At 42.2% G+C, this 27,781-nt stretch overlaps 1 protein-coding gene across 2 annotated transcripts; it reads right to left on the bottom strand.

Moving 5' to 3' along the window:
- Positions 1-25,431, bottom strand: PROSER2 (proline and serine rich 2). 2 transcript variants are annotated; one of them, XM_062595873.1, is made up of 4 exons: positions 25,368-25,431; positions 16,417-16,632; positions 4,788-5,040; positions 1-3,881 (listed from the first exon to the last, which is right to left on the bottom strand). In XM_062595873.1, exons 2-4 carry the CDS (start codon positions 16,600-16,602, stop codon positions 2,887-2,889), a joined length of 1,434 nt encoding a protein of 477 aa, XP_062451857.1. In that variant the 5' UTR covers positions 16,603-16,632; positions 25,368-25,431; the 3' UTR covers positions 1-2,886. The 2 variants fall into 2 exon arrangements, with proteins under 2 accessions (XP_062451857.1, XP_062451780.1); XM_062595796.1 differs by lacking the exon at positions 25,368-25,431 and adding an exon at positions 24,721-25,172.
- Positions 25,432-27,781: the final 2,350 nt, after the last annotated feature.

Genomic DNA, 27,781 nt, shown 5'->3' with positions numbered 1-27,781 from the left:
CTCCCTTGTCTAATAAAAATACATGCCACTGGTGATAAAGGATGAAATTTCACTTTCCATCAGCCATAATTCCATTGGTTTTATCCCAGTTTAATTAGATGATTTATCAGATTTGTGCAAGACATTGACCTCTGACACCACGGAGGGGGAAAAAAAATCACAGCAACATATACACACAAAATAAGATACATTAAATAGAGCTAAATATATATATATATATATATATATATGTATGTATGTATAGGTTATTAGCAGCTAGACTCTTAAATTCATATAGTACACGGCTTTACTTACTACAGTTTCAGGCACAGTGAAGGTTTTACCAACAGGACGTTGCTGCTGTGAAGGGCCACAATGAATACCTCGCTCCAGCTCCTCACTGGGCAGAGACTGATTTATCTAACGAAGCCAAAACTCTCACTTCCCACCAGTGGGAGAGACAGCCCTACACAAAGGGTGAAAGAACACGATCCAGCTCATTCAGCATACTGCAACTCTATGCTTTAGCTATTGAGCATCTAAATGATTATTTTTTTTAAATAGCGTTAGTTACACAGTTATTGAGCAGGGCTGAATTTCAGTGAAACAACTAGTGTCAGGATTTTTTCTTAGCACAGACTCTCAACTGTGAACAACTCATGAGAAGAGCTTGTTACTGGCAAGAAGTGATTAGATGCGAAGACTGCTTTGTACACACTTTACGTTTATAATGTAAAACTATCTTTAACAGGATTTAAAAGCACAGGAAGTCATGGAACACTTAAATTTACTCTGATGAGTGGCACCGTAGTATCCACATGCGGGACTGTCGCAGGCAGCACTGCTGTGGGTGCTTGGCTTTATGTGCTTCATCTTCCTGGTTTAAGAGCAGGGACTCGGGTCCTAGGAAAGCACGTGCTTTACTTTCGGCACGCACGCAGTCTTTTCCGTTTCAGCGAGACTTCTCACGTTCGACTATGCACGCTTAAGTGCTCGGCCAGGCTGAGGACTGGTCGTGTTTTTTAATTACCAACTGCTTCGTATGGTGTGCCTGTCACAACGAGGAACACGATCGCTTACCCCGCGAGAAGGCGGACAAGAAAAACTACGTAACAGAGAAGAGTCAGATACCATAACGATGCAATTAAAAATTTAAGCAGCGAGCAGATAATTAAAAACAAACAAACAAACAAAACAAACCACACACTAACTTCTGAGGCAGGTTCACAATTACAGAAAGATTTTCCTTCTCAACAGCTTCATTTACAAGTACAGCTCAGCAAGTTTGAAATACTTTATCACAGGAAATACAATGTTGTTTATCACAGTTATGTCAGAGCTCTTGTATGAAGGGTGTGTTGGTTTCTGTACAGCCACTCCCCTCCACTTTTCCAAGGCTTATTACTCAGCTACTGAGGAAAAAGAGGGGGTTGCTTGAGGTGCAGAGAAAGTGCAGAGAACAAGCAAGTTTTTTTCCCTTTAGCAAAAATTTTGAGGACTCTCAGACACGCGGGAGTAACAATGAGGAATTTAGAGGGTGTTGATTTTGGCATCTTGTTTTTAAAATGAGTATTTGTGAGGTTTTGGAATGAAAAAGAAGGGAAGGGAGTTTTCTTCTGGAAGAGCAGCTTTGCCATATACGAAAAAAAATCATACTAACATGTAAATATTTTTTGGACCATCTTTAAAAGTACATCTATGGAATAAAGGCAAAATGGGCCAACTTAGACCATTCAGGAGCTATACACTCTTACATACCGATCTGTTCTGTAACTCCACTTAACCTGCATGAGTTTTGGCTAATTTCTATCATGTATTGGCTGGGCAAAATCAATAAGGCTGTCTCTGAACAGAGGCCTGCTAGGGCTTTCAAGCCACAGGGAAGATCATGAGACAGTTATTAGAAATAGTAGAACTTAATCACAGCTGTTCAGCGTAGTATGGATATTGTTGCAAAGTAACAGTTTCTTCCTGCAAACCCTAATGTAAAGGGTAAGCCTTCTGACATTAAGGTTCTCATATTTGGTACAAAGTTAACTTGTTCCTATGGCTTCTCCGCTAGTAACATCATCACCAGTACAGAACAGTTGGGATTACAGATTGTCAAGAGACTCTTTGGCTGTCAGTGCTAAAAGCAACGCGCTGCGCGTATCCTTCAGGCCTATCAGGTGCCTTTCACTGGACAAGCAGGTTGCTAGAGCATGACCACAAAGCAGGTGGCCAGGAGGAAAGACAGACTTCAAGTTAAGTGGCAGAATGACGCAGTCGCCAACTCCAAGCTTGGGCCGTTCTGTCAAAGAGAAGGTCAAAATGGAAATCGCCTTCTGTATACTCTTCCATCAAGTGGGCACAGAGCAAGGAAAGGGAAGATCCCACTGTGGGCAGGGAAGGAAGCAGAGCTGGATAATATAGACAAGACAAACAGTCACAGAGGTTGGTCACATTGGTCAAAGTGTTCAGTTTTGACATATCTTGATCTCCAGTGAACAGACATATACACATGTGCAAGACAAAAAGAGCTCTCGTTTTTGGCTTGAGAAAGGTAGAGCAAAAGGAAGATTCTCCGTTCAATTTGCTATGTACAACAATACTGCACTGTACACTTCATAAACAGGATGCCCTCTGCTATCGTCCAGCATTACTTAAATAAAATTCTTCATAGTCACAAAGAACAACTGAGTATTGTGGTAGCAAGGAAGGTTGCAACCCACCACTGCCCATGACTGTACACGTCAGTTTTGCTGGGTTAAACACTAGCTGTCATACTACAGTATCTAGTGCCTCCTTAGCCTTCCTGAAGCAGAGGACTCCTCCTTCCAGTCCATTTAACCCCAATCCTTTTGGGATTGTTCCAGCACAAAGCCAAGCTATGACTTGCCCCCCACTGCCACAGCTTTCCCACGTGGATTACGCAGTCTCTTTCAGGAGTCCCAGTTTGCGAAGTGCCTCTCTTCTAGCTTCTTCTGTTGAGCCACGTCCAGAAAACCTTACTGTTACCCCTTGGGATCGAAATCCTGAAGGGCGAGGCAGTGAACCTGACCTCCTCCTCATATCCAGGTTTAGATTAGGTTGTTTATGATCATTAAAACCTTTTGCTGGGTTCTGCTGAGTGACCTTGTTAGCAGTAAGAGTCACCTCAGGTTTGATTGTTAAAGTTTTGCCGAGAGGAAGGAAAGGGCTGGGCTCGCTTCTTAAAATCTCATGGATGTTCTGATATCCATTGGGAACAGCATCTGCCTGTTTGGGCTGCACATCGTCAAGCTGCCGAGTACCTGGAGCGTGATCCACTTGGTCCTGAGCTGGCCTTCCTTTCACTAGACCAAGTTTTGTCAGGGCTTCGTATCGTGTCTGTTCAGAGGAGAGATCCCTTAAGGAAGAACTCCTGTTACGTCCCAACAAATCACTTTTCTGCAGCTTTTCCTCCAGTTCAGCTGCCAGAAAGGCTCCTCCATTGATATTGGCCAACACCTGAGCTCTCCGCTCCTGCACGTTAACTGCTGCCTTTGAAATAGTCTTGTTGAATTCTTTACCGCTGACATTGGTTATGTTAATGTTACTTGGAAACCGGTGCAGTTTGGGTGCTGGTGGGGGAGGATGCTTAGGAGGAGCAAGATAATCACCGTTAGATACTGGAGTTTTCTTCCTTTCAGAATTTCCTTCTTTGAGGGCACTGGAGAAGCACACCCGGCTCTCCATCTGCTGCTCAGACATCTTCTGGGCCATAATGAGTGGAGTGGGGATGGAGCGAAGCAGCCTTGGGTGCTGCACTGGAGGGGGAAGTGGTGGAGGAGGAGGAAGAGGAAGCATCTCACGTGTTGGTGGTGGTGGTACAGAGGGATGTGAGGGAAGGTCAGCAGATACTGTTGGCTTGGGGCTATCAGTTCTCCAGGCAGCATCTAACACTTAAAAGAAAAAAAAAAAAAACAGCAATAATCTCATTAAGTCATCACACAGAAGAGAATACAAGGCTTTCTTTCACTAGGATTAGCAACCACCAATACTCTCCTCCCCCAAACTTTCTACTCAAACTCAGCCCACGCTGCCAGAGGAAACTATTGCAGCTACCAGCAATGTCATCGTGGAGGAGATGCTACTGTTCAAATTCCAGTTTGTGATGTATTTGCTGGAAGTCTTCCTTTTGCCATTAACCCGCAATTTACATGTTGGCATCACTGTGGTTCAATGGCTTCTTCATATATGATTTTTTTTTTTTTTGATTACAACAGCCAGGAGATGCTGCATTATCTAACAGAGTATGCACTAACTGAAAAATCCTCTCTCCAAAAGTGGAGAGACACAACTCTACAGTGAGGGGAAAAAAGGCCATACACTTCTTTTCTTGTCACAGACTTTTTTGGATTGGACCACATGCCTTTAAGTTCCCCGCAAAGTATCACTACAAACAATTCACTACGTTAAAGCCCTTTGATAATGTCTTGAGAGGTCTTTAAAGAAAAAAAAAATAGATAAAAACCAGTCTGCCTTGCTGTGATGACTCTTTATAATACTCAGTTCTGTTACAACCTAGTCACTGGGTAGAAGATTGAGATAGCTGCCCAGTAGCTTAACCACATGTGTGACCCCATGTGAAAAAACTGTGCACTGTAGACAGCAACAGGAAGCAATTCAGCAACCCCTCAATCCCAATGTTAAGTTAATCACACTCCTTAGCACTCCTGGCATGTAACAGAGTCATAGTAGAAAAACAGTAAAGGAGGCAGAGAATTTCTTTAGCTAGTTCTGATGAGAACTGGAACACGCCAGGGCTAAGTTACAAGGAAAGCTTCACTTTCAAGGTGTGTCACTACCTGGTTCTTCATCTCTGGTAGGAGGGCCTTCATGGTCACTACTGTCAGGCGTAGATTGCGCTAAGTCGACAGTATCTTCAGTCTCCGAATGACTGGAGACATTTTCTTCTGTCGACCTTGGAGACTGAGAGTGGATGCCACTGTCAGGTAGGACTGGTCCCTCCAAGTCATCATCTAAGGCATCTATGGTTTCTTCAAAGAACATGAGAACATCCTTCTCTTCGTGAGTTAAGTATTTCAGACTCTCATCGTCCTATGGAGAGTGGGGGTATATGCGGGGGAGGGGGGGGGGAGAAAAAGCCAAATAAATTAAAGCCTCAGGTGTAGTTATAGGCAAGTAACACACACAGCAGCCTCTTTACAAAGATAAAAAGAGAAAGGATGCAACAGGCACCAAGCACATGAGAAGCATCTTGTGCTTTCTGTTTCTTTCCCTCTGATAACAGACATTTGACCACTACAGTTCAACAAAAACCAGGAGTTTACAGTGCATGAGTTTTGGCTGAAGAACCATGTCAGATATTTCATCCGTTAAAGTATCTAGCTTTAGTTCAACAGACAACTGTCCATTAGAGATGGACAGGACAGATGGCTAAAAAAGATCATAAAAGCAGATAAAACCCCAGGCCTATGCCTTTACACATCATGAGATAGATTCTTCACACTCCAAGTTGAATAAGCTATTTCAGCTGCTGGATGAGGTTCAGGGACAAGTCTTGGGAGCAGCTTGCAATGAAAAGGGTGCCTTCAGGACAATCCAACAAATGCGTGGTTTCCCTTTCTGCTGTGGATCAGAGGGACTTTGCTCTTGAAGAGGCAGAGCTGGAGTCGAGATCCACCTCCCCCACTACAAACTCAAAACGATCCAGAATTTCATGGTGGATTACATCAATGCAATATTAAAGAAGGAAAGGGTTTATAAATGTTTTACCTTAAAGTTATAGAAAGAAAAAAGTTACAATAAATATGAAGATGTATTCTCTAGCAGTACAGGGCCTCAAGTTATCTTCTCCAGCAGGAAACAATTCTATAAAGTGCAGAAATGATACATAACCACTTGAATTATCCAGTCTTCATTTTCTATGAGTCACTGCTCTTGATTAACTTGATTAACGTAACATTGCTATGAGAGACTAGGCAGCAGTGTGCAAACTTCCCCCAATGCCACCTACACCCTGGGAAACACTCACTTTTCCAGAAGCTTGGAGATGACAAAGAATGATTAGGAAAGGCACTGCATTAAGACAATGGATACAGGAAAGACTTTTACCCAAGAGAGCTATGTAAGCTCCGGAACGCAAATAAGTATTGTTGAAAAGCAAGTGAGTTTTTCCCTTTTCTAGATTTCATTTCTCTCTCACCATGCATATACTGGGAACTTTGCCATCAGTAAGTTAATAATAGGGCACCAGCAAAGCAATAGAATACAGAGTCCATTCTCATCTCCGCTTTTAGCTTCTCCAGGGATATAATGTTGTGCATGCAGGTTACAAGGCTTTTCAATGGAGCACCTGGCACCAAGGGCAGCAAATAAGGTATTTGTCCTGCCCACCTAAGAGATAAACACTTCCTCCCTAGGGCAGCACAACTAGCTTCAAACCCACTACGCCTGTTCAAATCACCTTACATTAAAATTTAAAATAACAGTAATAAAAGTGCAACTCTATCTGTTAATTAAAACCCTACTGCAAACCAAGTTTTACCTTCATCCCAGCACTAAATATGGGAACAATGTCCCTCTGTAGAACAGTAATGTCTGTAGATTAAGAACTATGAAGCGCTTCATTGTACCAAGTGGCAATTAAGCACTTAAAACACTGTGGATGAGAAAGTAAATGCATTTAGGCACTTTGCTGTCTTCTCCCCTGTGGTCAGCCAAACATTTTCCCTGTAAATAAATGAACAAAATACAGCGCTCTCAGTCTTTCAACCTTCTTAGCTCTTAGCCATCTTAGGACAGGGGCACTTACATGTGGTTGCAATCGTCTGAACCCTGCAGTCCTCAGTCACGGCTGGCTTTTTTTTTTTTTTTTTTTTTTTTTTTGATTAAACAGAAGGCTGAGGTCTTGCAGGGAAATATAAACCTGGTTTCAGGAATCTCATACTACAGCTCTGTTTCTAGAGACTCAGATTTATTGTCACCAGGGTGAACATGGTTCGATGGCTGAGAGATACATGTAGAGGCATGGGTACTCGTAACTGAATCTTAACAGCCAAAATGCACTGCAGAATAGCAACTTACTAGAGCTTGAGGGAAACCTGCTGCAAAATCTGTAAACTAGATGCCATTAGAAATTGGTTATTTAAAGCACTAACTTCAAAGGCTGATGTATTCCACAGCTCACACCCATCACATGGCAGAGTTCAGTTTTCAAAGTCCAACGAAAGTTTTACAGCTACACTTGAAAAGGTGAAAGACAGGCCTTCTTTTCTTTCCCTTAATGGATGTTGTAATCTCCTTCCTTCTCCACCCAAATACTCATACAGCTGCTATGCCTAGTAAGTGAGAATGGCAGGAAAAGAGCCTTTGTTAGGTAAGTTCTAACTTGAGCCCAGCAGGGCTCAAAAAAACTTTTGCTGTGGCTGAGCTCATTGAAATAGCCAGAATGCCACCTGCAAAAAAAAGTTGGGGGTAAGACGTTTGTGGGGGCAGCAGATCCATAGTGTGGTGTAGTTATTTAACAGCTCCCACATTAGCTTAACGTCCTTTGGTAAAGAGCTGAGCCAAAGCACATGAACTGAAGCGAAGACTTTTGGAAGCCCTTTGTTCCCTTTGCTTCTGTGCCTCAGACTGAGTGCTTCCATGCCAGGCAGGATTTGCAAAAGGATTGGCCAGAGTTACCACACCTCATTGATCTTGCCAAAATGAGCAATTTCCCTTTCTGTGAAGGATCTGAAAGGGGTTACCAAGTCTACAGTTGTATCTGTGGAAAGTGGCATACCTAGGTTTGAAAGGCCAACCTCATCTCACTTAGCCCTTTGAAGAGTACCCGCATGACAGAAGCGTTCTAGACGAACAATGCCACATTTCCTCAGAAAGAAAAGTGAGCAGCTCTCGAGAATGGGCAATGCTATGGTAGGTCACTGCACTGGGACGCATCATATCCCACTCAGCTAGAAACTCTATCAGGAAAGGCATGTTTCAGTTGTGACGATGGGAAATAATTCCATTTTATAAGCACACTGAAGATAAACCTACCAGTATTCAAGTTGGTCAGACCAAAGGAGCACAGAGAAATAAAGCAGTGACAGCTATTCACAATCACTGGTCTAAGAACAGTGATGTATTATTAAAAGCCCTCTTCTATTACTGAAGTTATAGCAGAACCTTTCAGAAAGATGGGAAATAATTTTATTTGATGAGTAGTGCTAGTTATAACAAAGGTTACTGAGTCTATTTCTAACACCTCCATTTTCCACATACTGGAACGGATCATCTTCTTCCTGGGTTGGTTTTCCAGGCCTCTTTTCTGCTTGAGGAATCTGGGTTTCGAGAGGCCGAGAAGGATCTTTTCAGTTACTTGAGCTGTTCCCCTCACACCTTCCACCAACTCCCTACTCTTAATACACACACATGCCTCCCATAAACTAAATCGCACACATGTAACGCTACCCACTTTAAAAGCTAGTGTCATAAGACAGCCTAAGTTTGAAGCTTGAAAAGTGTGTCTTAACTGAGGATTATAAAGACTGCTTGGACAGAGAAATTTGGGACACAAAAAGCTGAAATAGCCAAGTATGTTCAGTTGGCATTAATATTTTAGAGTTCTGTGCTGCCAAACATCTCCTGTCCGTGCCAAACAGGAAAGGTTCTATTATGACAAGGTTGTTATAAAAAGAGAGCCTGATTCATAGGAAAGATCCCTTTTCTACCTGTCCAAGAGAGTCACTGGCTATCAGAGGGCCACAGAAAGCTTTAAAACACTGATTCTACTGCTCACACTGAGGTATGTTATGAAACTTGCTGTTTTGTCATACTTCAGTTCTCATCTAGTAGGAGCTGAGCTGCCTCTAACTCCTCTCCAGGGGAAGAGAAGCCAGGAGCTCCTCCAGCTTCCTTATGGTCATGATCAATTATTTTGAAGCTTTTTAATGAAGCTAAGCTGGTTACACCTACCAGCCCTTGAAGAAAGGGGATGAAACAGAATGAAAGATTGTGCACTAGAACCTGGAACAACTTTTCACATGCATCCAAAATTTTTTTTTACTTCACATCCAGACCCAGAACTTGCACAGCTTGGACAGAAAACAGAACAGTGGGGAACGAAAAACCCAAGACATCTGTAGGAGTTAAAAAAAGACTGAAAACTGCTAGAGAGCCAACGATTACATTTCAATTAGCAAAATACCACCAGAACACTGGATTCAACTGATTCAATCATTTCAGAATGCCAAAGATTTCCTAGGCACAGGGCCATGAGGAGAACTGGGGAATGACTGGAAGCTTTGTAGAAAATGTGAAGGGAGCAAACTGTTCCAATAGGTAGGATGAGACTAACAGAGCAGCACTTAAGATTCCAGCCTGCCAGTAACACAGTAGAAAGTTCTACTCAGGAGGGGGAAAAAAAACCCAAACAAACAAAAAAGAACACACTTGCATGCAGGAACAGTATCGGAACAGGTACAAAAGCTTCAGTGAGCAAGGAAAAAAGAAAGTACTTCTGACTATATTTATAGAAAAGGGAAACAGAATGGATTGTACAGCTGCACTGCTTCAGCTGGAGGCAAGTGAATTAGAGATAAGAACAAGAACTACCGTGCAGGATCAGACCAAAAGTCCGTTTAGCTCAGTATCCTGCCGACAGCCACCAGAAATGGATGCATGGGGGGGAAGGGGAGGGAGAGGAATAGGGGAGAGCACTGCTGTTAGAAGTGGATGGATTTATATTCCGCCCCCCATCCTCTCAATTTTCAGCAATACATGGCTTAAGGACTTCCCAGTTGCATCCGCATCTGCGTATTTAATAGCCCTTAATGAGCTTTTTTAGCATTAATTCATCTTATTGTTTCAGCCCATTTAAATGGCTGGCATTCACAGCATTCTGTGGCAATGAGTTCCCTAGCTTAATTGTGCGCTGTGTCCAAAAGTACTTCCTTTACAACCCACTATCTGATGATTTTGATAATGCTATTTCATTTGGTAAAGAGGACTATAATATTGAATGCTGTTTTCTTCCATTTATTTTAACATAATTGTACCCGTGAGCTTCATAGTAGTTGTCAGTTAGGACCTGTTGATTATATGCTTTGCTGAAACAAAATTACCTAAGAATTTCAAGAATAAGCTAGAATTCAAGTCGTAAGAGACTGATTAAAATCAGTTGTAACATACTTAAAAATAAATAAATAAATAAATAAAACAGTGCTAGAGATATCTCTCTGGTCATTAAAGTTAGGCTGATCAGCTTGTAATTTCTTTTTCCTTTTCACTTTTTGTTTTGGGAAAACACAGAGGAAAATTTGGAAGGACTTTCAGAAAAAAAGCCACTAACACAGTTTCTACAAAATTGAGTCATTTCACAACAATCTAACTTCTCCCGAGAATGTTACTGACTTGGCTGATAGGTATAAGCACAAGGTATAATAGACTTTGATTTGAAGCCTTTATGACATGGTCCCACGCAAGATACTCACTGATGGAGAAGGAAACTAAGCCTAAATTAAATTACTAGAAACAGCTGCATAATTTATGGGGAAGAGAGGTGGAAGTGAAGAAATTGTTATTTTTGAGGAATAGCACGATATATCCAAAATTGGACAATGAAACAAAAGGAGCCCTGAACAGATTTATCCCTACTCCTGCATTTATCTGATGCATCACTAACAAGGTAGAGAATTAGTTTAGTATCTGCTGATGCCCTTATTCTGGAATACACTGCTGCAAGAACTGGTTAGGGCAGAATAAGATCTTTATGGACCATATCAAAGTGCTGGAAGTCCACAAGATGAAATTCAATTGAAAAGCCACAAGCATGCAGATGCAGAGCAATGAATAGTTGTCCAAGCGGCAATATAAGGCAGAGGATCCGCAGGTCAGTTTAAGATCTGCTCTAAAGGGGGAACAGAAATCAGTGCTGTTCAGGTATGCGAATGTCATTCTGGGATATATTAACTAGGGTGACAAAACAGCATCACATCCTCACTCAGAGCAGAGTTAGATGCAATCGTTGAACTTGGAGAGGAGGCAGACAGGCTGGACAGGGTCCAGAACAAAGCAAGAAAAGCACCAGAAGTATAACTTCACAGGAAGGTTGAAAGAATGGGGTAGGCAACATTTAAAAATGAGGAAGAACGGGTGGTAGGCAGCCATAGCCCTGTATGTATTTTAACATGTAAAAAGTTGATCAGCAGTTTCACTATAACAAGTCTTCTCTGGAGGAGAGACAAGTAGATGTCTCCTTTGAACAAGGAAGTCCCAGAGCACTGGGATGGCTGCTTTGGAAGTTCAGGGATGCCGATCAGAGAGGGTTAAAGATAGAGCTACCCACGTTCTGGAACAACCTAACATCTGCTAGAACATGCTCTGAAACAAGAGTGATGCCATTTATATCTCCTAAAAGTAGTCTGCACCCCTTGTGATGCAGTAGCAACATCCACACCTGCCTGTCTTTTTCCAGCAAGGCATCACTCCTTGCTGGAAGACAGAATCTTTACTCCAATTCTGCAGTCAGGATCCAGAGCAAGTGCTCCTCAAGCTCATCTTCCTCTTGACTTCTTGCCCTGCTGCTAGCAACGGTGACTCAGTTATTTTTCCAAAGGCCACGTCTTCAAAGTCATATTAATATCAATTTAAAGTGGATGAAGCATGGCTCTCTCCATGCCCTGTAATGAATGGCTGCCACCAGCCCAAAGGTCAGCTGTATCCTTAGAAAGTAATCAGTCAGAAAAATTCTCATTTTTTGTGCACCTTTATCAGGTGAAGTGTTTGGACATGATGAAAAAAGTTGTAGTACAATAAAGTCTGCAGAATATCAGTAGCAAGGAGGGGGGGAGAAAAAATAAAAACAACTAAATATACATGCATTTTATAAGAGGAGTCATCCTCAGATTGGGAAGGCAAAAGCACTGGCTCAACACACATAGCAGCTGTCCTTTCTCAGTAATTCCTAAAACCACTCTGAAATCACAGGACCTCTTTAGAGAGGCTGAGACAAAGATATAACAATAAAGCACATTTAAAGTCTGTTGCATTTGAATTATCCATACTGATCCAAAAAGGATAAAGGTCATAGCAACTAATTTCTAGGCTCCAAGGGACATTGGAACTGCAAAATGAACCCAAGTTAAACAGCTGAGTAGTGTGAAACAGGACACTGAGTCAGATCAAACTACTCAGACAGATGCTTTTCATATTTATTTAACCAATGTTCAAAGTATCACCTGTACTATAAGAGGTGGTAAAGATAAGCTGTTTCCAGTAACCGGGTATCATGTCTTGCTAGAGCTACAGAACTGCAAAGAAAGCTGGTTTGAAGAATAACAAACAGAAGGAAATCAAACTATGCAAAGCTATCAGAAAGATGGAATACCATACTGCTGCTCGATAAGTCGGCTTATAATTAAGAAGTAAGCCCATTATAAGCAAGATGCCTTTTTAGAGTCCCAAACGTCTTCCAATCTCAGCCATCTGATCAGTAACCAAAACAGTCACTTGACCAAATCCTGGCAGTCAAGTCCACCCCGAAAGTGATGACTAACAGTGTCATTAACTGAGCAGCTGTCTGAACAAAAGGCAAAATAAAATAAAAAAAATAAAAATAGTACAGCATGGTCTGTTGACAGTAATAATGAGTTCACTAACACTCACAGCACTCGTAAGACATGTCCACATAAGCAAGGTAAGGACTGAAGTCATATCAGCAGATCCAAAGCACTGATAAAATTCTTACTAACGCAGTCCCCAGTCAGCACAGCTCATCAAAGGTGCACCCAGCACCTTCTGGTATGACTTCAGCAGGTGACACTATTGTCTTAGCATGTTATTCACACCTAAAAACTACAGCAGTTACTCACTGCTGAGGATAGATACACAATACAATTACAGAGCGAAGCAGTGAAAAAGGAGGCCTCGCTTAAAGAAGTCAGCCTGTGCTTACTTGGTCTATGGAACAAGTTAAATGTCTCCAAAAAACCTAAGACCCAGTTTTATGTCCACATTATGCGTCCTTAAATTGCTGCACTTGTATTTCACTGCAAGCTAATTCTTAGAGCAATGTAAGAAAATATCATTCAAGAATGGCTTTTAGAAGTCAGAATTCCCAAGGAGAATAGAGTAAGTTTGTTTATACTCCCACTCGGATAGGGCAACTGTTTCCATGTACTGAGAAAGCACACTTCTCTCATGCCTTTGCCAAGGATATGTTTAGACATCAGCTTTATTAAGAAAAGGCCAGGCGATGCATATAAGTTTGTGTTCTCACAAATAAGAACTTTTATGGTCATAAGATACAGAAGAAGGGGCAAGAGACCCTAAGTGACAGCAGAAGACAAACCCATCAATGCAAGCATTCTTCCCATCCAAATGTAAGATCTTACTTGTGCTTGTCTTCATCTGCAGTGATAAATTTAGCAGCATAAATAGACCTGAACATCTATCATTTATATAGAAAAATTCTACTGCAAACAAGATCGAAAAGACTGTCTGCTCCTTGTCTGCAGTTCAAAAATAGTATTTTGCTTTAAGGACAGCAACTATTGTCAAAGATTGACTCAAAGCACAGTCATGTAGAAGATGAAATTGAGAAAACTGGCAAAATGAAACTGAATTGACAACAGCTGACTGGCAAACACCAGGCTGATTTAATTCTGTTGTTTTAAGCCCACTTCAGCTCATGGAAATTGATGCTCATCTCCTAGTCATTCCTAAACTGATAACCAGTCTCACAGCATGTAACACCAGTGTAGACACGCAGTAGGTAGAATAGTCAACAGCCAAAGCAACTCTAAGCTGCCTGAGTGGGCTAGAGCCAGTCCAATTGTTTGTCTCCATTATCACTTCTCTGAATTTGTTTGAATTCCACAGAGATAATACAAAGGTTGTATTTGGTGACTAATGTAGCTTGACACTCCAAAAAGCCAAAGAATCCCTTTCTTGTAATCAAATAAGAAGCCTGAATGGGCAAGCCATAAAAACACCACTGCACTTATACCCTTTGCAAGGCCATAACCAGAATTCAAAATAAACCCTGAACTTCCTTGTTGTGTCTCTAGTTGAACAGATCCACAGAAGTGACAAATGAAGAGACCAATAAGTCTATATTTGTTTCCTTTTCAGACCTAAGAAAAATCTGGTGTGCCTGAAAAACTGTTTTGATACACCTCCTTTCTCACAATTGCTCTAACAGGAAATGATTTGTCCATGCAAACTTACCTACCCCTTCCTATATCATTAGGATATCAAAACTTGGGCGCCTTCTGGATCTTTATAACAAAGCTAAGGAAGCAAGAAGTTAACGTCTCTTGGAACATGGTCCCGCACGGGTAGAAGGTATCTGCCAGCGGAACAATACAGCTTTAAGATTCAAATCTTTAGTGCCTCTCACTTCCTTTTTGTGATCTATTTACTCAACCACATCTGGCAGAATTTCTTTTGCGTTTTATTCGTCATAAACTGTCCCCTCCAACTCAAAGTTGAAATTATAGCTTTATTGAAGAGGCTGTCAGGAGCAGTGTTTCTCTTTTTATTGAATATACAGGGAAAATAGGTTGAAATACAGGCAATGGATCCCCTTCTTGAATCCAAAGAAACCTAGGAGAGCAGGGCATTCCCTCCTCTACTCAACAAGTGAAAATGAGTCCCCATTGCCCAATCTGTTATTCCACACATGCTAGCCTTCTGCCTTATCAGCCATGCCACCCACTACGCTGCTGGAAGAGTTTCTACTGATGTCATGGAAAGGGATCTGTGGCACTAGAATTAATCTTTTCAGCATATGCTTCAGTTTCTGCATGCACAAGCACATACAAGACATGCTGCAGGACTACAGACTTTGGGAACTCTTTTAGTTGATGCACAAGTCTGATGGGAATTGCTAGAACCTGCAGCCAACTTTTACTCCAGCAACAAACCATTCCATTACAGATTAGGAAAGGTTTCTAATTCTAGCTGATGCATCAACACATGGTTTATCACATGGCAAGATTCAGTTAGATTAAGGTAACCTGTGTCACTTCCTCACACAGGAGACTCAGTACACAGCTGCACAACATGCTGATTTATACATCACCTGGTTATTCAGTACTGATTTTCTGAATGACCAGTCTGATACCCACTATCACAGCTAAAAATATAACCCTCTGGAAACAAAACTGGCTACTAGCTTGAGACATTGGAATATCAGAGTCAATGTACTGCACAAAATTAACTTGTAATTCTTTATTAAAGAAATGCACCTCCCACTGCAATTCTAAAATTCAATCGGCTTCCATATAATAAACAACATACTGTGAATATCCAAGTCAAAAATAGTATAGCTAGCTCTTCCCTCCACCTCCAACCCTTCCTGACTTGTTTCTATGACAGATCAGAAACAACTAAGGGACTGAACTTACTAGCAGTTGTGTGTTTTAACTAGCAATACAAACAGAAGGATACAGCAAAATATTAACTAAGGAATAATATTTTTATTAGGATGTTCCTTTTTGGTTGTTTCTAAGAATTACCTCCAGTTACCAAAATGTTTGAGAAGTATGAAATACTAAGCACTTCTGAGGTAGACAGATAAATACAGGTATCAAATTGTGTGCTTATTTTCAGCACTTATGCCTTTGTAGCAGCAAACTACTAAAAGGAAGCTAGGAGGGATGGCAGAGGGAAAAATATGAAAACAATTTAATTCAATGCTCTATGCAAGACAGATTTAGGTTTCCACACAGGAAAAGCATGTTAACTGCAGTGGCCTTTCCTCAGTTAAAAATGGATGCTTTCCAAATTGCCATGATAATCAGAAAATGTGCAAAAAAATATACCTGCTTTCTAGGCTTGGTCTGTCACAGGGCAAAATAGTACTGCTGAGTTCATTGTCTGAATCATCCTGCTAATTGGAAAAACACAGAAGCGCATCCTACTCCCTCAGTTACTCACATACTATTTAAATGGCCACACTCATATTCACTAATGTGAAGACAGCTTTGTCTATGGTGATGTATTTGTTACTCACCTAATTATACAAAGGTGGAATAAGCTGAGACCTTTGTTCAGAAATGTCAACAAAAAGCTTAAGCAAGAAACAGCACAAAGAACCAAGCACTATCCTCAGATCCATTTACAAGCTATTGATGCAAGTGAGGGCAGAGATGCTCACTGAACTCCACAGCACGTACTGGCAGTTGCGCTGAGCTGCCTGATGCAACATGTGCTCCTAAGTGTCATGCCCCGCTCTGGGGGGAGCAAAGGCCGGAGAGCAGCGCTCTCCAGGCTACAGACAATCAGACCAGACTAAGACAACATCGTATCAGATCACAGCAGTTATTTCTGACCTTCTGTTGTATTAGCAACCAAGATGTCAACCAACCATTCAAGACTAGAATTGGCAAAGATCAACATTTAAGAAAAAAAAAATACTTTGATGCAAACCAAGCTACCGATGCAACTTGCATCATTAAGCACTAAGGTTCATTAAACACTTACCAAGGCAACATTTCTGCACCTAGCTTGGGTGCTGTGATTCTCCACATTGTCACTCCTCTCTGTACTTCCAAGCACATGATTTGGAGAGATTTCAGATGCCATTTCAGAAAAGTCTGACAGGAGATTTCTAGGCATCATACCCTCTTGATTTATGGATCTCGATGCAGCGCAGAATGTCATCAGCATGCTACATATGGCTGTAAGCCGTATTCATTTCTGAAAGCAGAGAACAGTGTGTTATATTTAAATTCATTTTTTTAAATACTTTAAAGGGAGGAGGAAAATAAATAGTAAAAGAAAAGATCCTAAGCAAGGAAATAAAAGACATGTTCACTGGACCAGAACATGTCTACCACCTCTGGGCATCTTAAAAAAAAAAAAAAGAATCTTATTTTTATCTTAAATGGTGAGTGAGCAAAATCTGATATAGCAGGGCTCTGTATCCCACCTTGCAAACCTCCAAATCAGGTATCTCCATTTTATAAGCACCTACATACACAAGGACCCTACATACCTATCTGCCATACAGATTCAGTTTGTGTTTTCCATTATGATACATCATTAACAGAATTAAGATTAAGATCTCACAGGTTGAAAGACCAACTGACTCTGCTTCAACACCTTCATCTTTTATGAGCTTTTAGGCAAGAATTCTATTTATCAGACACAAGAGGGAAACAATCTCACTCATTTTCCAGCACAGTTGAAGTTAACTCATTTGTTGGTGAAGTGGTTTTATGCTGACTACTTCTGGTGAACAAATCCATGCACAGAATGGAGTGCCATTTTTATGCCATCACATTACATAGCAAACTTGCATTTTAAAAGCTTATAGAGCTTTTATTTCACTCAGCCATGAAAAAAAAAACAGCACTTGCACATCTGGAAGAAGCTTAGGGGAACAGACACATGCACCAGCATATACTGGAGGCAGAAGCCACCAGTTTTTTAAAGCTATTCTAATGTTCAGTTTTGTAATATCTCTCTAATTTGTTATAATCTCCCCAAATACACTGGCAGAATTTTTTCCTTCATTCTCAACACCACAAAGACAAAAATCACCCTTTTGCTGTAACAGTGCAAACTGAGGGAGGGAAGGAAAGGGGAACTTCATCTCGCTCCAAAACTTTAAGACATCCTTTGCAACATGAACTTGCGTTATACCACAGAGTGAAATACTTTGCTCTTTAACAGCCCTTGTTTCCAACCACCCTGTCTAGGAAATAGCAGTGACACATTCCTCAAAACAGTCAGTTCTGAGGTACATGTTAAATGCAACAAGCTGGCAACTGGATACCATTACCCTGACCCTATACAAATGAAATGAGATGGTCCTGCTTCCCAAGTACTTCTCCTTTTATTATGGTTTGAGAGGTGACGTGAGAAGCAAAGTCAAGTCCACATTTCCAATTCAATTGGATTACTTCTCCTTCCTCCCTAGCCCTGCCAGCTCAAGGCTGGGAAACCAGAGCCTCTTGGTAAGCTGATCGGCGTTTCACAGTAGGGAGATAACATCTACCAATACGGAGCAACAATTCCACCCTACTGATCGCTTCCTCCCCGGAGAGCGCTACGACATTACCAGAAGTACCTATGAGCACTCCCTCATCCACACCAACATGTGCCTTAGGGGAAGACTCCCAGGCAGTGTAGCTAGGCAGTAGTCCTGCCAGTCTTATGAGCACAACCCAAGCAAACAGAGCAGTGGATTTCCACAACAAAAGGATCTGATTGACCTTCCTAGGAATGTTAAGTCTAACAATTAAGATTTCGGCTTGCTTTCACACAAGAAAGAACATCCTTCCTTTCTCTACTAATAATGTTAGCTATAAATAATTACAATGCATCCTCAGGATAACGGTCTTTCTGTGATGCCGCAGAGGTAGAAACATGCTCTCAGTCATGACGTTCATAATCACACAAGAGAGGCATACACTACAGCAAGTGCTGCAGCTGCTATAGCTCTGGTTGCCATATACCCAGGCTCAAAACAAAAAGCTATGTTACAGGAAACTAAACTAGAGAAAAAGCCACTCAAGCCTAAAACTGCAGAAGTGACTCCATCTCCAACACCAAACGCTGGGGCCCAGAATGATAGTACATAAATGAAAGCAACAATTTTAGAAGGCGACACTATCAGTGGAAAATCGTGGCCCCCTCTAAAGTTCACAGAGGACACTCACTGACTTTGGTTTTCTTCCTATGTCTCTCCAGGTGATGTATAGATGGAGAAGAGCATCTTTCCAAGGAGGAACCAGCAAGAAGCAAATATTCCTACAACTCCTAGCAAGTCATTCCTATGATGCTTGACGTAAGGCAAGTATTATTTCTCACTGGCACTTTTAAGAAGCTTCCTCAGTTTCCCTCCAGGAGTCCCAATACAAGCTTAACATGCCATGTTTGTTCTCTCCTTCAATGATGCATTATAGACAACGACAAGATTTCTAGAACTGTACTTAACAGCTCTTTGTGAGCATTTTATACACTACTCCAGACCTTTCATAACAAGAGATCATAGCTCACTGCATCTAGACTACAGAGCCAAGGCCCCAGTTTAAAGACTAACCTAATGAAGACTTTAATCCAATTGACTTTGTGGAAAAAGAAAGTACAAGGGTACTGTTCTGCTTTTTCCAATGACAAAACCTTGGCAGAACCAGTCTGAGCCTCTCAGTGGGCTATCTGTGTACAGGACAGAGGGAATACCCAGATTCAGCAGTGATAAACAAGGCCAGAAGTTCTAAATAATGATGAATTGCTTTGCTTCCTGCTCTGATGTTTCACAAAGCTCCTGAACAGTGAATAAACCCAGTGACCACAGCTAGGCAGGAGCCTCTAAGCAGCAGACACTATGGTGATGATCCTGCCTTGGTGGTACATCTCACCTAGGCGGTACACCTCCTACTTCTTTAGAAGTTTTACTTGCTTCAGAAAAAGCTTGGGAGCAGTGCAATAGACTGAGCCTGCAAATAGGGAGAAACAAAAACAAGCACACCTTTCACACTATTTTTTTAAACACTTTAAGAATATGCATCAACAAGGCTATTTCTCATTCACATAAATATATTATTTCTTATCCCCTTTGCTATGGTTTTATGCTTTAAGGGAGAAGCTAGTCCTACAGATTTGTACAGCATCTAGCACCGGTGACAGCTGCTTTGACGTTTCCCAACACTGCTACAATACATACAGCATGTTTTACAGACAAATTCCCTTCTAACCATGGATAATGCAGAAGTCCTCTCACTTGTTTTAAGTCCCCTCTGTTAAGTAAGTGAAAGAGTGTTGATTTCGGACAGAAGTAGCCAAGAATCTAACCAACTTCAAAAAGACCCCACAGTGCATTTCTGTGGGATTGCCTCAGTAACCAGCAAGGGTTCAAAAATAAGGCAACCATCCTCAGAGAGGGAGAACAGCAGGACAATAGGCAGCTGCTCCTCTTGACCTTCAGAGAGGCATTAAAAATGGAAGCTGTTCACCACAGGATCTGTTTCTTGGCCTAATCAATACATATTATAGAAATACTGTTATTAAAAAATGTTCTGCCTGTACCATTAGGGATTAAAAAACAGACCATGATACAAGAGTGCAGAAGTTTTCCAAGAACATAATATTTGGCAAGAATACCCCAAATCTTCACATAAAACCCATCCTTGAGCAGCTGTGGTTCTACTGGTGCAAGTGATCACTTCCCAGGCACTCCAGAGCTAGCCTTCGTGGGAGATTTAAAACAACATCATGCACAAATCACAAACGTTAGTCACAGGCTAGGCGGAGGAAATCGAAATGTTCTGAAGTTAACGCTGCATTTGACCTCCAATAATTTCAGTTTACTTTGACAAAGGTACGTAATTCAGAGAGACTGCATGAAGTTCCTATAAGGTCTTTTGTACAATTTTTTTTAAATAGTTCTTCTGAAGGTTAATTTTAGCAATCTTAGTCAGTGGAGAATATTTAGGGAGGATTGGGATTTCTGAATTAGGAGGAGGAAAGTGAAAAAACTGTTTATTAATAATCCTGCTTGAGGACTAGCTTAATAAGCAAAAGATCAATTCCATTAAAAAAACAGAAGACATTCAAAAGCCAAAAGTCAATCATTACAGAAGCCAGGAGCCAAAAAGACAGTAAAAGTAAAGCATCACCCCATTTACAGCACAACACATTGAAGTAAATACAGTCTACAGATTTTACGGAATTGTCATGCATCCAGAAGGGCACAATATTAATCATCATCTTTCTCCGTTATACATGGAATCTCCAGAATAATCTTTGCAAAGAAGTTTCTTAAGCTAGTTTTCTAAATGTAGATTTTACATCATGCACACATTTTACTGGTGTTGGACAACCATATTTCAGCGATACAGCTCAAACAGAAGAACTGCCAGTGGACTTCAAAGTTTGTCTCCTGTCAACTGTACACACATGCCAAGGCACACACTTAGCTCTAGGCACACTCTCAGTCTTCTTGTACCCAGTAGGAGTACCTGAGTTTGGAGAGTTATGCATAGGAGAAAACATCTGGAAGTATCCAAAACCTTACTGTAGGATAGATTTTTATAAGAATGATAGTACAGGGCAGATCAGAGACCTGTATCATACTAGCAGTGGATGCTTAAGGAAGAACAGATAAAATGCAGCAAGCAGAAAATAAGAATAAGCCATTTAGCCTCCTGCAAGTTACAGTCAGGGGCTTCCTAAAACAGGGAACATATCTTTGTATCTAATAACCTAAAACCCCTAAAAATCAAACAGTAAGTTTATAAGCTGCTCTCAGGTCAACGCACAGTAGTACTGTATCTCAGTGCACTTTGCCCAGTCAATTTTAGAACACATTAACTGCTTTGCTTAATCCCATATTTTTCACTACCAAAAAAAAAAAAAAAAAAAAAGCAAAGGAACAACTGACAAAGCTCAGTATTTATGAGCTGAGGTCAGCCAAAACTGGCCAACGCAGTTCAATTCTGATCATTCTCCAGGTCAGAAACAGAGATGTTTACCATCCTACTAAAATACATTAGCAGGTAAGGAATGTGCATCACATTAGTGGGCACACGAAACCTCTGGCTGTCCAGAACAAAGTTATGGCTACCTAACATCCAGTAACCAGGAAAAGTTCCTGCTCTTGTTTAGAGTGACTGTTACTATAGTACGTTTCAAGCAAGCAGGAATACAGCATGGTCCTCAGAGCCAGGCGTGTAGCATTCCTGTATACACTTAGATATCAATCCTGACTGAGATTTTCCGAGTGAATGTTGAGTTTGTTTGAACAGCATTTAGCAAAGGAGAAACTCTGGGCACTCCCACGGCAGCTGCAGACATGCAAACTACAACTTAAATAAAAGCACTAACAAACATGTGGGCTCCCAGAATGCCAGAGACTTTAGTGTAAGCATCCCCAATACTTGCTCTCCAACCTTCTGGTTTATGGGTTTTTATAGCACATTTATGACAGTTTTCCAGGTTTTCCTCCACGGATTTGAGAGCTGCAAAATCCGTTAGTTTTAAAATTAAAAACAAAGATCGTCAGTCTTAAGAAACACACTGAGTGTCATTCATGCAGCTTTCACTAGAATGTGCAAAAGCTGCCAACAGTAAAATAATTAATCCTTCATATATAAGTTTTTGAAGAACTAGATGGGTAAGGCACCAACTGAGCAAAACTTAAATCCAACTGACTACTAGGATACTTCAACAAATGCTTAAATGGTTTGCTGAACTGGATCTTAAATACAGCAATCCACTTAGAAAGAAAGGAAACAATCACAAACCAACATTTTTATCACCTCCTTTAAGTAATAACTCAATTGTTACACTGAATATTCCAGATCATGCTTTGCTTAAAACCAGTGCTTAAGGTTTCACCTTTGACCAAAATCATCCAAGCCTCAAGACAGCAAAAAGAGGGCTCAATATCATATGCTTCATTCTTACCTGGTCCTTCTGGATTTTCAAGAATAGCCTTTTTAGTTTTGAGACACTATACTTCTGAAACTTTGTTACCTTACCTACCAAAGATGACTACACCAAGACAAGACAAGAAACCTTTTGCAAAAGTCTAGATTTTAGTCTAATCATTATCTCCTCAGTCTCCCTCCAGTGCTCGGGAAATGCTGCTTCTTTTGAAAGACACACAGGAGCCTCCAATACAGCTTTCTGTCCTAACCTTACAGGATTTGAGGACACTTAGCACATTGAGGTCCAGCCTCAAGAGAGCATTGTGTAATGCAAATAAACTGTGTCTCCACTTCACTGCATCAGCAGCAGCTTCAGCTGAATCCTGCTGCATAAAGCCAAGAAGGCCTTTGGCAAAGGCTCACACATAAGATAGTGGGTTGAACACAGAGAAAGATCCCTGAAGTGCTCTCATTTCCCATGCATTTACAGTAATAGAACTCCTCCTTGCTCCAACTAAAAATAAAACTATATCCAGTGACAAGTAGTTACTTTTCTTTAGATTAATGTTTTGCACAAGGATAATAAGGGTCTCGCTCATAGTCTACAGTTGAGATTTGACGATCAGTATCTGCTTAAAAGGAAAACTATATACAACATTGTCTATTCCAATATTATGTGGGGTTTTAAACACACCCAGGTCTCCTTTGACTTCAGACATGCTTATGCAAATTTCAGTAAGTGCCCAATTCTTTTAAGTTCCTTGTTTTAGCACCACCGTGATGTTAACCAGAGGAGATTCATCTCTAAAAACCAACCCTTTGGAAATATGAAGTGCACATCAACAATTTTAGGCATAGACTTCTCTGTAATTAGCCAACTTCTGTCTCATTACAGTAGCATCATTGGGGTTTAGGTTTCAATATGCAACTCTAATGGCACAGTCATAGCAAAGGTGAAGCAAATCCTGTTTTACAAAGTATTTAAGAAGGCAAGATAATTAGCCTTAGTGCTTCCATGTCAGTCTCACAGCTGGATTTAGATTGCTTTCCTGCACTTCTGTTGGTAAGCACTGTGATGGAATAGGGAAGAGGGCAGAAGACATCTGAAGCACAAAGCAGAGAGGTTTGCCTTAAAAAGGAGCTACTTTAATACTCATTTCTTTCCTGTACCATAACATAGAGGTCTGTCAACTCAAGTAGAGCTGAAAAGAGCACCAGCAAAACAAAGCAGCAACTTCTTGTTCTGTTCTTTCATTAGGATAGAGATAACCAATACATACTTAATTGAGAGGGGTATCTTGAAGCAGCTAGTTGCTCTGAAAATCAGAATCCCCCCCTTTCTTTTTTTAAATTAAAGGGACTTGACAACAGTATTTAACAGTCTATTCCAGACTAGCTCTGAAAGCCACATTTACATCCTCCTTTATTCTGATGTTCCAGTATTTTAGAAGGTCAGTCAGCCAGAGACCTTGTCAACAGCTAAAGAGTTAAGTTGTTTCAGGTACTATATCCAACCAGCGAGCCTCTCTGCCAACACTCTTGGTTAATATTTCTCTCCGAGGCATGCATACAAACAAGAGAAAAGCAACGACAACCTACAGGAGGAGAACAGTTTTACTATTCACAGAGTAGAGAGACATAATGCAGAATTACCCTGTTCCTTTCCAGTTTCAACCATTATTTGTACTTCTGTTCAAGGAAACTTGATTGTTACTCATCCACTCTAAGTTTTTACAAAACTGAAACAAACCCTTGACTAAGAGGACATAGCTGGAAAAATCTACTCCTTTTCTGAGCAATAATTAGCATCTTAGTTTGAGTTATAAGTGATCAACAATCTACTATTTAATCACTAGCTCTCTTACATAGCAGTAATAAAGACAAGAGAAAAACCCCAGAGACTATTCTATAAAGAGGTAACTGTTTCTATACAGCAAAGTTCACCTGCAATTATGCATTAGTCAAGAATCTATAGAGAGTCTTAAAATAATACCTTTTATTAGCCTAAGCCAGAAATTGCAAAAAGCTGTTAAGACACAGACTCAAGCTTTATTAAGGGAGTTTGGAAATAAGTCTTTCCTTCTGCTCCCTTCATCATGAAAGCAAGAGGAAAGGAGAAACACGCTACTTACATTTTTGAGACTTTGTTGTTAAAGCTCTAGAATCCTTGTAAAATTAAAGAAATCGGACAAAGCACCCACATTTCTTGCCTATTTTGTGTTTGTTGAAGTGGAGACTGTATCTTGCTACACCTTTGTACAAGACCCAGAACAACAACCCTCTATTTCCAACTATGTCCTCTTGGTGCAACGCTAAAACAAAAAAGCCATTAAGAAAACATACCCTGAAGAACCTGGATTACAGAAAATCAAGATAAAGTCCTTAAGGCTGCGGTTGCTCTTACACATACCAAGCTCCCTTAAACCGGCTTTGTAGATCAGGATCTTGAGAAGCAGCAGCCACCTCGCGTTGACGGTCACCGTCTCAGTCGCGAAAGGGCACCTGGCGCGGGGCAGCGAGGAGAGATGCTCGGCGCCGGGACCCGCTCCTGCTCGAGCCGCTTACACCAGCAGAATTAAACCGTGCCGGACCAGGAACCGATGAGGGGAGCAGGGCAGCTCCTTCCCATCGCCCTCAGTGAGCCTGCGACACCGGCGCAGCCAGATTTTCATAGCACGCTGGGACGAGACCTTTCCTAAACTTTCTTTCCTCACTTTTTTTTTTTTTTTTTTTTGAAGTTGCCAGCTATTGCGCTCAGTAGCAAGTTGTTTTTCTAGACTGCACACAGGGAGGAAGAAAAAAAAAAGAGAGGGGAAAAGAAAAAAAAAAGAAAGAAAAAGGAAAGAATGAAGGAAAACCTCCCTGCTCTTAGCTCAGCAGCGGGGAAAACCCGAAAACTTTTCGCAGGCTCTTGCTTCCCTCCCTCGCTCGCTCGCAGAGGAGCCCGAGCGCCGCTCCCGCCGAGCCGCCTCCCGCAGGCCGGGGGCAGCGCCGCGCCGAGCGGCCGCGGCCCGGCCCGGCTCCCCGCCGCCTCCCCCCGGGGGACGCCGCACTCACCGGCCGCGGCAGGGCAGGGCAGAGGAGGGGGGCGGCGATCTGCGCCCGCAGCCCCGGCGCCGTCCCGCGGGAGGCGGCGGCGGCGAGCAGGTGCCGCGCGCTGCCTCAGGCCGGGCGCGGTGCCGGCGCCCAGCTCATGCGCACTGCGCGCGCCGCCACCCAGCGCGGGCGGTTAAGGCGGCGCGGGCGGCTCCGCCTCACCTCGCCTCGCCCGGGCGGTGGCAGCTGCAGCGGCAGCCGCAGCCTTTGTCCCCGGCACGTCGGGCAGCGCAGCGGTGCCGCCACGCTCCCGCCATCGCCGAGCGGCCGCCCCCAAGGCGCCGCTGCCGCCCCGTGCGGGGGGCGAGGGCGGCGGCTCCGTCGGCGCCGGGCGCCATTGCTGCCCGCCGCGGCGGGAACGCGGCGCCCGCCGCCTCAAGGCGCTGAGGGGAAGGCGGGGGGCGCGCGGTGGCGGCGGCCGTTGGCAGAGCCCGCGCTGCGCGGGCCGTGGCAGAGCTGCGGGAGAGGAGGGAGCGGAGCAGGAGTTCGGGGTGACGGGGATGGGGGCAGAGAGGCAGAAGTTGCTGGCCTGACCCTCTGCCGTCCCCTGCGAGGCTCCTTCCTGAGGCGCTGTGGTGTCTGCCCGCTCACCTGCCCAGCAGCAAATGCAGTTTGTGTTAACCGTATTGTATTTCAAATACCGTGCTCCCTGATATTTACTTGCTTTTTTTTCACGATACTTTTGTTTATCCCCACCCAGGCTGCCGTGGCAGAATTATTTCTGGAATGGGACGTGCCTCCAAGTATGGAGGAAGGGGATGTCTCACAAAGATGTGGCCCTATGCAAAATGAACGGTGTGGCGGAGGAGCGGGACTGGGAGCGGTGCAGCGGGGCAGCAGGGGCTGGGAGCTGCCAGGCTGCCCCCAGCCCCCTGCGATACGTTCAGCGTTCCCTAGAGCAGCAGGAGACATCAAATGGTTGGGTTTCCAAAAAGAGATTTTTTTACCTTAGATATTTTTAGTTATTTTAAAACTGGTGTCTGATCTAAACTTCAGTTCGGACTCCTCCAATCAAAGGAGTGAGGGCATCTGCAGAGGCCTAAGGTAGGTTGAACAAGTCATATCCTGAGGAAGCATGTGTCTCCAGTGGCTATAAGTGACCGGAGTGCTTGGTGTCTCACTTGACCAGAGGCCTAGTTTATAGCTAGCTTATGTCAGGTTTGATGAATCCCACCTCCACCTTTTATTTTTCCGTTTGCCAAAAACTTGGTATAGGATTATAAGCTATATCCCGTGTAACATACGTTAAACAACAGTACAGGAAAAGCACGTGCCTCGTTTTGTCAAGGAGTGAAGTGGCGGTGATGTCTACGATGTATAGCGTGAAGAACCTGGTTAAGGAAAGCACCCTCGTTTACATTTAATTGAAGAATATACTTAAGCATGTACTTTGTTGATTTCCTGTGCAGGATCATTAATAAGTAGATGCGGAATGCTTTGGGATTCATCAGTGTGGGACATTAGATATATTACTTAAATATAGCATATTTGTAGGTATATGTTAACTCACCTTCCCTGAGCTAAAGCTTTCCTTGCTGAGTAGGAGATCACTCTGGGGAAGATGATGCAGTTCTAGACCTTCATCAGTTCCACAGTTTCATTTTCTATATTTCTTGATTTTTCCTAAGCCCAATGCGATACTAGGTTTAGTCTCGCATAAAAGAAATGCACTCTGTCAACATTTTTCTAAAACAGGTGTGTCTGAAAGAGTTTTTCTCCTTTTGATCATTTGTAGGTTTTCCTCCTTTCCTCGTTCTTCACCTTATCAACTGGTAATACCAGCACTAACTTTATTCAAGGAGAGCAACTGTGTGTTGACACATTCTGTCCTGATGGTGGGGAAGTTTATGGTGTTCAGTTCCAAGTGCACAGCCTGTTACTGTGTGTTATGGAGAACTTCCCTCTGCACTGTAAAAACTTGTTATACCAGTTTAAAAATATGTCAAGTATGCATCTCCTTCCTGTACCAGTAATCATTAATTAACATGCAATGCTGACATTTCTGGTTGCTACTTAATAGAGCAAGATAGTATTTTATGAGTTTCTAACCTCTTCTATCTTTTATTGCCGTATCAACAGCAGTGCATACCCAAGTGTCAGTGTCAGTACAGCCCTATATATGGTGAGTCCATCCTGCAGACTCCCTGGAAATATTGCCAGAATCTGTGCTATTAGATCAAGCACATGTTTGTAAAACTCTCTTTTGGTAAGCTGACTCCTTTTCCTCCTGTTACATGCCAAAATTCAAGTTTCTTCTCACAGAATGCGTCTGTTAATTCATTACTGTAAATGGCTGAGACTCAACCCTTTGAACTAAGGATCTGTGGTCAAGAAGGACCTTATTCACCTATTTTGTCTTTCTTCACAAGGTTTTA

Source organism: Rhea pennata, chromosome 1, assembly GCF_028389875.1.
Source record: "Rhea pennata isolate bPtePen1 chromosome 1, bPtePen1.pri, whole genome shotgun sequence".
In the NCBI taxonomy this organism is placed as follows: Eukaryota; Metazoa; Chordata; class Aves; order Rheiformes; family Rheidae; genus Rhea; species Rhea pennata.
This window is presented reverse-complemented; position numbering and strand designations above follow the sequence as displayed.

Coding starts and splice junctions, on each gene's coding strand:
- PROSER2 (XM_062595873.1), bottom strand. CDS start 16,602: ATGCTGATGACATTCTGCGCTGCATCGAGATCCATAAATCAAGAGGGT. Junction 5,041..16,416: donor GGTGCAGAAATGTTGCCTTG/GTAAGTGTTTAA, acceptor CACTCTCCATAG/GACGATGAGAGTCTGAAATA. Junction 3,882..4,787: donor TACCAGAGATGAAGAACCAG/GTAGTGACACAC, acceptor TTTTCTTTTAAG/TGTTAGATGCTGCCTGGAGA.